The 13,253-nt window shown below is 43.7% G+C and overlaps 1 protein-coding gene across 1 annotated transcript; it reads left to right on the plus strand.

Moving 5' to 3' along the window:
• The first annotated feature begins 290 nt into the window (after positions 1–290).
• HTR1B (5-hydroxytryptamine receptor 1B) lies at positions 291–3,220 on the plus strand. The gene is made up of 2 exons (XM_026038466.1): positions 291–1,506; positions 2,549–3,220. The coding sequence occupies exon 1, from the start codon at positions 291–293 to the stop codon at positions 1,443–1,445; it is 1,155 nt and encodes a 384-aa protein (XP_025894251.1). The 3' UTR covers positions 1,446–1,506; positions 2,549–3,220.
• Positions 3,221–13,253: the final 10,033 nt, after the last annotated feature.

The raw sequence follows: 13,253 nt of genomic DNA on the forward strand, positions 1-13,253 counted from the left end.
GCCCCGCGCCCAGCCCGCCGCGCTGCTCCCCGTCCCCTCGCGAGCGCGCAGCCCCGGCCCGCGCCTTCGCCCGAGGGCACTGAGGCTCCGCCGAGCGCGCGCCGCGCTCCCCGGAAGGGAGGGAAGGAGAAGGGGAGGGAGGGAGGGAAGGTGGGAGGTGGTGCCGGCGCGGGGATGCTGCAGCCCTCCCCCGGCGCCGACGGGCTCCTGCCGGGGTAGCGCCCCGCGCTGCGCTGCGCCCGCCGCTGCGGGGGCGGCGGCCGCGCACGCACGGAGGGAGGGAGGGAGGGATGGAGCCGGCGAGCCCCTGCCCGGCGGCGGCTGCCCCGCTGCCGCTGCTCCCCGCCAATGCCTCCTACCACGGCCGAAACTGCAGCGCCGAGGAGGGCATCTACCAGGACGGCACGCCGCTCTCCGGCAAGATCGTGCTCGCCGTCGTCCTGGCGCTCGTCACGCTGGCCACGGTGCTCTCCAACGCCTTTGTCATCGCCACGGTCTACCAGACGAGGAAACTCCACACGCCGGCCAACTATCTCATCGCCTCGCTGGCCGTCACCGACCTCCTTGTCTCCATCCTCGTCATGCCCATTAGCACCATGTACACTGTGACCGGGAAGTGGACGCTGGGACAGGTTGTCTGCGATATATGGCTCTCCTCGGACATCACCTGTTGCACAGCGTCCATCCTGCACCTCTGTGTCATTGCCCTAGACCGGTACTGGGCGATCACTGATGCCGTCGAGTACTCCACAAAAAGGACTCCCAAGCGGGCAGCGGGCATGATTGCCCTGGTCTGGGTCTTCTCCATTTGCATCTCCATGCCCCCTTTGTTTTGGCGGCAGGCAAAGGCCGAGAAGGTCTCTCACTGTGTGGTGAACACGGACCACGTCCTCTACACCGTATACTCTACGGTGGGAGCCTTCTACTTCCCCACCTTGCTGCTGATAGCCCTCTATGGGAGGATCTACGTGGAAGCCAGGTCGAGGATTTTGAAGCAGACGCCAAAGAAAGCAGGTAAAAGACTAACTCGGGCTCAGTTAATCACGGACTCCCCGGGCTCATCCTCCTCTGTCACGTCCATAAACTCCAAGGCCCCCGAGGGATCCAGTGAAACGGGCTCTCCYGTGTACATGAACCAAGTGAAGGTGAAGGTCTCGGATGCCCTTCTGGAGAAAAAGAAGCTCACGGCCGCTAGGGAGCGGAAAGCTACAAAGACTTTAGGGATTATTTTAGGAGCCTTCATCGTCTGTTGGCTGCCCTTTTTCATCATCAGCCTGGTGTTGCCTATTTGCAAGCACGCTTGCTGGTTCCACATGGCCATCTTTGACTTTTTCACGTGGCTTGGATATCTCAACTCCCTCATCAACCCCATCATCTATACTATGTCCAACGAAGACTTCAAACAAGCTTTCCACAAACTCATACGTTTCCGATGCACAAGCTGAATTTTGAATGCGATGTGTTCTCCGGGGCTGCCCCCATGCACGCCCGTGTCCGACGCCACAGGTAGGTGCGCTCCCCGCTCGGGAGCCTCGCGAGCGGCGGGTCGGTAACAGCGGCTGGAGGGGGGCGGGTAAACCCGTAAACMGCCTTTTATTCCCCCCTCCCCACACACACACACCCCTAAGGCGGCCAGCAGGAGCGGCTGCTTTGCAGCCCGCACCGTGAGATGCGGGAGCCCCGCGGCGAGGTGCGGGAGCGGCGCGCAGGGCWCCGCGCCCCGCGCTGCCCGCGGCCGCTCCGCCGAGCTCCGCGGGGCTGTGCGGAGCCGTGCGGGAGCCGGCAGGTCGCTCAGCACCGTGGCGAGCGGCGGCGATGCCCACGCTGCCAGCATTTCACACTGCCCCCCCGCCTGCACCCCCCAGCTCGCAGGGAGCGAGTGACTCACGGCAATCTGCCTTTTTTTTCTTTTTTTTTTCTTCTCCCCCCTTCTCCCCTTTACTAAGCGAGTCTGCTGCCATCGCCCGTGCTAAAGCCGGTGCTGAGCCCAGGGAGTGCTGAACGGCGCTTGCTTTATAGCCCGGCGCTGCGGAGATCCCGGGAACGCGGGGACCGGGGCAGGGACTCCCGGTTTCCAGCGGCAGGACTGGGGGGGGGGGGGGGGGGGAGGGGGGGGGGAAGGGAGCAGCCCCTCCCCGATCCCCTTCCTGTCCAGGGACGCGGCACACTCTCGGGGGCAACCCCATGGAAATGCAGGGCTGGTTTCCTTGGGAAAGGGAGATAGGACAGGTCTGAGGTGAGTTGGTGGAAAACTTCAACCTAGTTCCTGGCCTCCTTTCGGCTCTGACTCCTCCTGCTGGGAAGAGTCCAGCCTGAGCTGGGCCTGGAGAGCCGCGATCTTAGAAGAAAACTACCTTTCAGTGATCATGAAAAGGCTCCATGCTTTTATGTTTCTTTCCACACCCTGGAAAGCAGTGCCTTCCTGTGCCTTTGAGGAGAGCGGAGGCTGCCTGACAGCCCTTCTCTCTAACCCCCTTCTGCAGCATGCACACTTGCCCTCACTGTGATACTTTAATAATCCTGCCCATCTCTTGCTTTTTGTCTGCAGAATCAAGTTGCTATTGTAAAGACCCACTGCTTGAAACTTCCCCAAGCCCAGTTGCCAGACTCATGATGCTGCAGAAACGTCAATACATACTGCCACCAAACTGCTCAGCTCTGCATTTCAGTGTAATGACTCTGGCAGAGATGCTGTTCCAACAGCCATGCAGATCAGTTGCAAAAAAAAAAAAAAAAAAAAAAAAAAACCAAGAAAAAAGGGAAAACAGAGGGCAGCCTCAAATCAAGGTCTATAATTCGTCTGGATTGAAGAATAGTTTGAGCACAAACTCCATTTATTTTGCAGGCTTAACTTCTTAAGTTGTTCTCCAGCCGGTTGTAAGGGTGTGCACAGGAGCACAGTTGTCTGTCTGTGTTAGTAACTAGCTGTACTTCTGCACACCTGTAATTTTTTTCACTGGAAAGAGTTGCTCACTCCTCTTAGGAGGCCCAGAGGAGAAAAATGGGAGCATTTAAAAACAGGAGCATCACAGTAAACTCTGCAGATGACTCCTTCAGCCAAACATGTGAGAAGTAGCAGTGTGCAAAAGTTTTATTTGTATTTCCAAACAATAGCAAATGCAAATTCCGTAGAAACAAGAGTTGTAGACCTRTTCAACTGCACTGCATATTTATAGTCTGTCCTCATAGTTGCCTTTATAAAATAAATACTTCTTTCTACTACTCCATAACCCAAGAGCAGAAGGCAAGAAGTCCAATGACCTTTTCCATAAACCATCTGGGATTAGAAGTAGCAGTTAGATGTTGTAACCGAGTTTTCCATTTTGTGTCAGTTGCACACCCTTACTGCATGAACTACTGCAAAATTTAGAATCCTCTAAATAATTACATTATTTATGGTCTATTTTGTAGAGAAGTGAAGCAGTTTGCTCTTTAAGAGCTATATCACCTGCAAAATAAATACTCATGAATTGTGAATTAACTGATGTTAGCAAAATTACTCTTCTCTCTTGTTCCCACCCTCTCCCACATTTTTTTCCCTCTCTTTTTGATCAGACCTTAAGACAACTCTAGGTACATTCAGCAGGCAGGGTAAAAGTTTCAGGATATGATCTGCCTGCTGTGATAGAATTGCATTGATTGTCCCTCCTATGTGTAAATGAAAATGAGTATAAACAATAAAATGCTTTACTGTGTTCTCAAAAGTCTGTGGTAGCAATTGTGTTCCTGAAAGGAGTACTTATTGGTTCACCTGGCTTCTCAGTATTGACTCTTTAGGTAAAGCTGATTTGATGAGTCACTCAAGAAAACAATTGCCCAGGGCTGAAATTGCAAGTTTTAATCAGCAGTCAGACTTCTAATAGGCAGCTTCACTTTTCTCCTAACCATTTCTTACTATTGCTATACCATTCCAAACTAAACTATTAGGTGTTTTAACAAATGTTTATCTTACTCCATTCAAAGCGAATAAAACTTATTTTAGCACTTGGTGAGTGCTGTAACTAATGTTTTAAAATGYTACATGTATGTGCTAGATAAGGTCTGTTATACAGACTGGGAAAATGTTACATGATTTACCTACCCTTTATTCTTCAGAGACTCATTTAAGTAAGAAGGATTTATTTGTTTAATTGAACAGAAGGAGAACCTGAGCCTCTGTGCCTCCAAAACTCCCATTCACCACAAAGAGGAAGATATGTTTATGTGGAGGAAACAAGCCTGAAAGATATAAGCGGAAGTAATGGAAAATAACCTTTTTTCAGCAATTCTGAGAAATCCAGAAGATCTGCCTCAGAACTGCATGCCTCTAAATTGCATGCTAATATACTGTGAATCTAGAAAGTAACCTCTTAAATTATTAAAAATGAATGTAATTAATCTTCTAAAACACTAGATTCAATGACTGAACTGCTTGCATTCCTTCTAAATCTTAAGTTTTTATGTACATGGGCTGAGGAAAGCAAGAAAGTTGCTCATAACCTAAGAGCTCATAACCAATTCTCTAATTCATTATTTTTGAAGCTTTTAATAGTAGGATGAATTTTATTTACCCTAAATTCTCAGTGAAATCAGTAGGCTTCCTAAGTACAAATAAAGTGGAAAAACAGACCGTTAGATTAATACTTACAGATTAGATTAATACTTATAGATTAAGATTTATCAATTTTACAAAGTTACATAACTTGCCCCCAGAAGAAGACAGGGATAGAGAGAAGTTCAGGATTGGACATGCCTGGTTCTCACACTGCTAAACTGATTGCTATTCTATTCAGCATCTGGCCAGAGATAACTCCCAAGTCCTCTTTGTGGTCTGAAAGTTTTGCTAAGAGGTGGTGAGACTAGTTTTCAAGGAATTATCCTTCCAAGCCTGTGTTGAAGCCCTTGACTTGTACACACAACCCTTTCACATAACTGAGTTCATTGCTGTGAAGACAGTGTGGAAATCATGCTGAATAAATTCGGGCCAGAGGAGAAGAACAAGGTTAACTGGAGCGCTGCTGAATTATACACCAGTTAAAGGACTKGCTTTTAGCTGAGCGGCCTCATGTAGTTCTGTAGTCTGTAGAAAGCCATTTCCACAGAGAGACAGGTAGAGTAAGGACACCCATCAGTTTGAGGACACACATCACAGCGGAAGAGATGTAATGTAGGGCACACACTGCTGGCTAATAAAGCTGAAAAAAAAAAAGTTGCACAATGAAAAGATTTGCCTTGCTAGGAGGGATGGTTTGTATGAGCTGTTAACTTGGTGGAGCCTGTCAGCGCTGAACTGAGGGTTTCAAAGTCTTTAGGAGCCAAGGAGCTGCCATAAAGTTCTGGCTCTTGTCTGAAGCTCCCAAGGAACACTCAGGATGTGGGATGTCATCCTTCTGCCTTTCCACTCCCTTGCTGTGTCTGGTCACTACTCTCTGCTTCTGGAAGGATGGAGGATCTGAAATCTTCCCTTGAAGATGTCCTTTCAGTACTTCCTGTGTCCATGTTTGCATGGCAGAGGCTCAGAGGAGGCTAGCTCTGCATTACTTTGTCATGGGAATCTCGTCTTGAATCTACAGGTAAGTTCCCCAAAATTCCCAAGGTGCTTAAGTCTGTGTTGTTTTAGGCTTTCATTACAGAAGCAGCATGTTTTGCCTTTATTTATTGCACTGGGCTTGAGCAGTCACTGATGTCACTGAAAAAATATCTGCTGGGTACTGAGTTTTGAGAAATGACTGCACATTGGTAAACCTCATTCCTTCCACATTCAGGGTAAGGCATATGTGTGTGATGGTGTTGCTGAAGGACAGGAGAACTCCTAAAGATGTTTGTGACTTTGGGTGCAGTTGAGGGAACGGCCATTCACAGCTCCAAAGCTGTACTGCTTACCTTGTATTTCTTGTGTTTGGCTGCAGAAAATATGGCCAAGCAGCATGGCTGAGCACAATTCTGTATTCCAAAGGTGCAACCCCACTCCTTTTGAAAATATAGCAGAGATTGAAGAACAGCATTTTCCAGTAAAGAGAAAGCCCACAATGAAAGACGACTGGAAAGTAGAGGGAAACCACAAAGCCTTGGCCTAGAAGTTAGGCAAAAAAACACAAGGTTATTCCTGTGAGGTCTCAGGACTTGACTAGCAGACAAGTGAGCAAATCATTTCAGAGAAGAATCATACCCAGAGAGGTTTGGTAACATTATAGGCATACACTTATTTGATAAAATAGATGCTAACTTCTTTATGTGCTAGGAAACTTGTCTTTAGGTGAACCACACATGCTTGAGATATGCATAAAAAGCTTGCTACATCAGGACACTCAGAAGAGTGTTTTTATATACTTCAACAATCAGTACCTAAAATGATGTGTATACACAGGTCAGCTAAAATACCCTAACAGAGGGACTCTGGACATTAATGCCAAGAAGCATGAAACATTTAAGGTAAGAAAGATCATATAGAAAAGCAAGCAGAAAGCGAAGCGTTTTTAATCAATCACATATTAAGCTTGAAAGATGTAATATAACAAGTGACTCAATAGGTGAGGTGAAGAGGAGATCCACAGGATATCAAATTTACAATATAGAGATCAAAATCTCTTACTGAGTCATTTTCAATAGCTTGAGAAAGAAATTCTTTGCCATTCTCAGAAATCAAACTCCTTGCACTCATCCKTGTAAAGGAACAAGCTTTTTTTATTGTCTTTATACAAATAATGCTTTGAACACTGCAAAATAGTCAAGAGTTCATGGCTGCAGGCCTTTCTCTGAGGGATCATATCATCTCTGAGGGGTCTTTTAGGCTGGCTGGTCTTAGAACAATAGGAAAGATGAGAACAGGGGATCATAATGTAAAATAACCCCTCTTCTCTTCTACTACAGTCCTTCTACAGAACTGAGAGAAAAACTGAGACATAACAGGGAAAAAAAAAAAAAAAGAAAAGAAAGACTCAGCGAATTCAGGCAATAGTGAAATAAATTTCCAGAATTCAGAGCAGTGGAAATTTCACTAGACATTTCCTTCGATCCAGATGCCTCAGTTAWTTCTCTATCCTAATCTTAGTTGCAAGATATAACTTGTAAAAAGCTTGATGTTCCCAGGTATGATCAAATTAGCATTTATTAACACATTCTTACAAGATTTTATATGAAGCTACACTGCTGTCAAGCTTATTCACCACTTCTACTGYAGATTCCAATTTTCAAGTACATGTGTTGTTGCCTACCTGCAAACTGTTTAGAACATAAACCTAATTTGGACCCAGCTTCTACAATCCAGTCCTCAAAATTATGAGAAAAAAAAATTTCAAAAGAAATACTAGGATCAGAACACGTAAGAGAATTTAGAATAAAAGCAAGCAAGGTTCCTGTTTCCTAATTACAGGAAAAAAGCTATCCTCCCCTGAACTCCGTTCCTGAAAAAATCCACAGCATAATTGAAGGACACAGATGTGGAATGAAAGGACAGGGAAGCTCTGTAGGCTTAATGCAAAGCAGACAAAAATTTAAGTAGAAAGGCAAGGGAGCAGTACTGATCTGCTAGTCCAGGATGGGTCTTTTTGATCTACACACAAAAAAATGTTTGTTTTGTTGAGTCCTTAAAGGTCCAAAATTAAAAAAAAAAAAGAACTGTCAAAGAGCAAAAGGCAGGGAGAGCTTCAGGAATGACTTAGATGATGGTTCCCAATGGATGCAACCTCATGAGTGGGGGTCATGYACTGGGACTACGAGCTGTGCTGAACCATTTGGCTGGAGAATGGGAGAAGGATTCCTTGCTCATTTATTTACTGCCATAGACATCACCTTTAAATCAYATCAGATATCACAATACAGGACTCATATCAGAGAACACAACACRGATACAGATTGTTAAAGACTGCACATGGTTATTAAAATACTCCGTTCATATAAGCAATATGTGTCCTGAAAAGGTACAGCATATCCCAAAGAAGTTGATTCCACTAATATGGAACAGAACTCTGTAAGACAAAATGCAAAGGGAAATAGCTGACAACCACTGCTCCAGATCTCAGAAGACATGAGGGTGACTGATAAAAGTGATACAGGTTGAACGATTCAGAGTCAGAAACTATTTAATAAAATATAGGAAGAACAGGTAAAAAAATCTGATGCAAAATCTTTGTGCCAAATGAATATAGATATAGATGCCATAAGCATGGGCATTACTTAGGAAAACACTGAGTAGCTCTCAACAGTTCAGAAATTAGTATTTCAGAGCTATTCACTGCTTTGGGACTTTCAGAAATGGCAGTCTTTGTGTGTCAGGTCAGTGCTAGATCTGACATATCACAGGTTTAGATCTTCCATATCATACAGATAGATCTGAACTGCCTTTCCGCACTTTGATGAATTCYACAGTAGTAGAAAAGATGGTTGAAGGAATCATCATAAATTAATCTATCCCTTTCATTTATATGCTTGTGCTCTGGATAGAATTCTAGCAGGACCTATCATAAGTTCCTCATGAGATTAACTGTAAGACATTGGACAGGTATTTGTGCCTGGGCACATACTCACATGCATAAGGATGTGTGGGAGCTGTGTATTTACCTAYAACAAAACCATAGGACCAACCACTTCCTTGTTACTTTTAAATACAAGGAGTTACTCCAGAGTCTGTGATTTAGGGACTCACAGAAATCTTAGGGAAAGATATGACCCACCTAGACAACAGCTGAGACCCACAGGTGTGTGTGACACACTATTTAGCATTTTCACTAGAGAGTCTAGAAGATCAGTGAGCAAAGAGGAGCAATACTGAGAATAACAAAATAGCTTAACCACAGCAAAAATAATCCTACCTATGAATACACAATGAAAGTCACATAAATACCTGGTTTTAGAGAMACTGGGGTCAATTCTGTGAAAAAACATCAGTCAAAATACCAAGCAAAAGGTTCTATACAGAGAACAAAGCAGAAGAAAGAATTATTCTACCCTGTGAATTCTCTATGTCCTACACACTACAAGGTCAGACCTGCCTTGGAAAGAATMTGTAAGAACTGGAAAGCATTCAGGAAAAAAAAAAAAAGAGAATCAACAGGATGTGAACAGGTGGAAACCTGCAGACAGACCCAGATAYCTGAGCCAGTACTTGGGCTTCCTCCTAGAACCATGCAAGGACAGCTCGTAGGAAGGCCAGGGATTCTCCATATGCATTTTCATTTTAGTAGGCCCATTCAAAATTCAACCATTATTACCCAAAGCAACACTTTTTAAAATATCATTCTGCTCAGTCGGATTCCACCATGCCTGAAAGTCCTCAGGAGAATTTCTGACCTTTTCCTCACTCAGTCATTCTTCTAGGAAACACTGGCCCTCCAGCCCAGCCTGCCTGGCTTTTGCATTGTGCAAGGAGGAGTTCAGACCCTCTACTGTTCTCCCACGGTTTCCCAGCCATGACTTCTCCATTAGGAGTCAAGTCTTAACYAAAAATGGACAGTGAATAACACAACAACAAAGACTGCATTTAAAGCAGACATCACCTTGCATCTTTCAGAGCATTGARAGAATGAAGTTTCTGGAACTGGTGGATTGCTTTGAAAAATCTAAGTTGGGTTATTAGATGGGTCTCAATGGTTATGAGGTTTATGGATGAGGCTGTACAAAAGAACTGAATATTTGAAAAATAATAATTCCCAGAACTGGTGACTCCAGAGTATTACAAGGAAAGTAGGCTCATACACACTTCTATATTCTTTCTCATCTATACACAATTACAGGGCATTAGCTTTCATTTACGAAGGAAGGATTTTATCTCTTTTCTCTTTAATTAAATCACAGACCTCTGCACTATTTCATAAATTGGCACTACTATAACTCTGTTCCCAAAGGAAACAGCTGGATGTCAACACYGAGTAGGATACTCTTGACCGACTAGTTTGCAGAGTACAGCATTTATTTCAATTAAATAAGAGTTAGTAGCACTGGGAATTTTACAGTTTACTATAAGAACGGTGAATTGATTTCTGTCTGAATGACAGGTTTCAGTCACACTTCAGTTAAAATATACAAAATATTCGGAGAGTTTTCTTGGCAGATATAATTAAGTTCCTTTAATCAGGCTTGGGACAAGATCCTAAAGGGATTCCTCCATGCTTTTTCTGAAGCTATATGGTTACTAGTTGATTTAATAGAATGAGATTCTTGACATGCTTTCAACTTCCTTTACATATGGGACTTTTTCCTGGGTAATGTATGTGGATTAAATCTTGGAATTGGCAAGAGAAAATGCTCCTGCTTAGACTCTAAAAGTTTGGAYTGACCACTTAAAGAAAGATAAGGAGTGAAAAGATTCTTATTTTTTCCTACTTTAATGAAGCAGTTGCTGTCAAACAGAGGAGCAATGCTGGGGTTTATACAGTTGTAAAATATTTTTTTATAAGAAAAAAAGTGGAGCTTTTTAATCCTAATAACCCTAATGATAATCCTAAATATTCTCCAGTTATTTGAAAAGAAGTTTCTGGTTTAGCTGCAGTTTTCACATTACTTTTTTTTTCAACCTCAAGCTCCATGGCCTTCCCTTTCCAATGTCTTGCATTTCTAAAAYGAAGTAAAATAAGAAACTGAGAATTGATGTAGTTTTTAAGAGATTGCCTGAATGTGGCAGTAGTTCTTTATCAGAGGGGCCTGTATTTATCAACACAGGCACTTCCAAGTCCCAGAGAAAACTTTTAGTGCTAAATGACTCATTTAGCTCAAGATTTCACATTCTCTGATTCACTAGATTACTAAAGAAGTGAAGTTTTTCACAACAGTTGCACAGTGCATGTTGGCAAATATTGATTTTCTTTAATATCTGAGATGATTACAATTTCACTTTCATCTAGTGTATAAAAGTCTGCAGGAGCCAGTGGAGACAATATGACTCTGATTGAGGGAACGTGTGCTCCATTAATGACCAGGATTTACAGTTTAGGAAAGATTTTAGACCCCTGGCTACCAGCAGACAATTATATTACAGCTGTAAATCAGTCAGCTTTCTGCCTCCTAGACCTGACCTGAAAGTCGTGGAGTTTCATGAGTAAATCCAACCATGCATGTCAATCAGTTGGGCTATACTTTATATCATCCAGGGACTGACATAGCGACTTAGCAAGGCAGCTCACTTCAGGTGAGTTCACATTGCCCCTGGTAGCTCAGATTAAGTTTGGGATGRTGCCCACAGAGCCAAGCAGCTCCACACAGCTGCGTCCCCAGACATTGCCTGAGAGCTTGAACCTCAACCAGCACTTCAGCGTCTGGGTTTCATTGCCTGCAGAGTTAGCTGCTTGCTTCAGACCACTGCCAAACTACAAGCCAGCATGCTGGAGGCACTGGAACTAGCAGCGGGTGCATGCTTGGCCCCAGAGYTGGCAGGAGGTTGCTTCCTTTGGGATACATGGCACTGCCTTGCTGAAGCCTATGCCAACTTTGTAGCTACCCATGTGCAGGGTTGATTGGACCCCATGAAATGCTGGCAGGGGTGGAACTGAGGGATCACCCTTCCTCCCTCTGACAAAATACCACAGCTCAGATGAGCAGAGAGACATGAAGTAGCTCATCTTTGCTATCAGGGCATAGGTGTGATGAGCAGCTTGTTCTCTGTGAGACTTCTAAGGCCTGAGGCAAGAGACATAGTGATTTGGGAGAGGGATCAGCTAGCACTGCAGGAATAAAGAAGGAAGAGGAAAATGCTTTTTCTTTAATTTTGTTAGCACCTGCCACAGTCTGGGAGAAAGTTTATGGTTAGCACCAACCGTGTGCTTGAATGTCTGGACTTTTATTTCATGATATTGCATCAAGAGAAACAATAAATAGATAAATACCTTTTTGTTGCCTGACTTCTGTGAGCAATATAACAATGCTTTTTCTCACATTTACAGAGATAAAGATGATGTTTTCTCAATTTTAGCTTTCCCTGAAATACTGAAATTCAAAGCAAGGGAATTTCCCAGTATACCTACTGAGACATATCACAGGGAAAATGTAAACCATGTAAACCAAAAATCTCCCCTCCTCAYCTTCACAAGGAAACCTGAATCTTGTTCATCCCACTAGTTATCAAAGCTGCATTTCCCAGTGTTCCTCTCTTTACTGAGTCCACACTATCCGCCAGTCCACCCTTCTCATGCTCTGGTACCTTGTGCTTCATATACTCTGAAGCACCACTGGATTATGCTGCCAATGCTACTACAATCCAATAACTATCAAGTGGATCTGCGAGCAGAAAAGGGAAGCTGAGTTTTGAACTGCTAAAGGACCCTGTGTAATTCTATGTCTTAGTTCCCATTTCTTAAGGAAGACAACCATACCAGTCTTCTTGATTCAGGGAAATAAATACTAATAGCACACTGCACTTTTCAGAATGCATTTATTTCAGTCCTACAAAAGCTGATTTCCAAGGGTATGGGAATTCATGAGAATACTCACATGATCCAGCCCATAGTGTTTTAGAAACAGAAATGATGACAGTTGCAGCCTCCCACCATGTTCACAGTTATGGAAAACATTATATAGGATGACAAACATTATTTTAAACCCTTTGGACTTTCAGACACTGCTGTTCACCTAACAGGYCAAACAAGATCAGGAATCACAGGGCACTCCACTGACCCTGTTAGCATCCTCTTCTATAAACCTCAATGAACACTGCCATGAGCTGCCTTTTCCATATTTCGGGATATAGTAGGGAATGATGCTGAGAATAGCTGATGATTGACTTAAAATTTGACAGAACAACAGCAGCACATAGCGGACATTAGAACCCACATAGGAGCAGGAATCACCATTTTACAAATTCAGGCCTATTTCATTACAGTGCAGAGTACGCAYATATCTATGTGACCTTACCCAAATCATCACAGAAGTTTAGCAAGGAGAATGAGGAGAAAGCAAGGATWCTATACTGTTACTCAGAGTAGCGTGGCATCACTCACAAGAATCGGGAAGTAAAGCTTTCCTTCAGGGATGAAACTCACTGGCTCAGAACCAGGTTCCTAGTTTTTGTTCTGTGCTCTTCCATGTCCAAGTGGGGATGGGCATGAGGTGTATGAGAGATGTAGAAACTATCATGACAAAGCAAACACATTTAATTCAATAGGACATAAAATTCTAACTAAATCMGAGAAAAAGAAGTCTGAACTCAGGGAGAAAATGTATTATTAAGTGTAATCTTAATGCAACCATTAGTCATTTTATTTTTCATAACTTTATTCCATTATTGAAAATCTATGTTTTTAAGGTAACTTTCTTTTAATCTTAAATTTTGTCCAGGAATAAAGCTG

Source organism: Nothoprocta perdicaria, unplaced genomic scaffold (assembly GCF_003342845.1).
Source record: "Nothoprocta perdicaria isolate Ctin4 unplaced genomic scaffold, notPer1 scaffold_21, whole genome shotgun sequence".
NCBI classification, from domain to species: domain Eukaryota; kingdom Metazoa; phylum Chordata; class Aves; order Tinamiformes; family Tinamidae; genus Nothoprocta; species Nothoprocta perdicaria.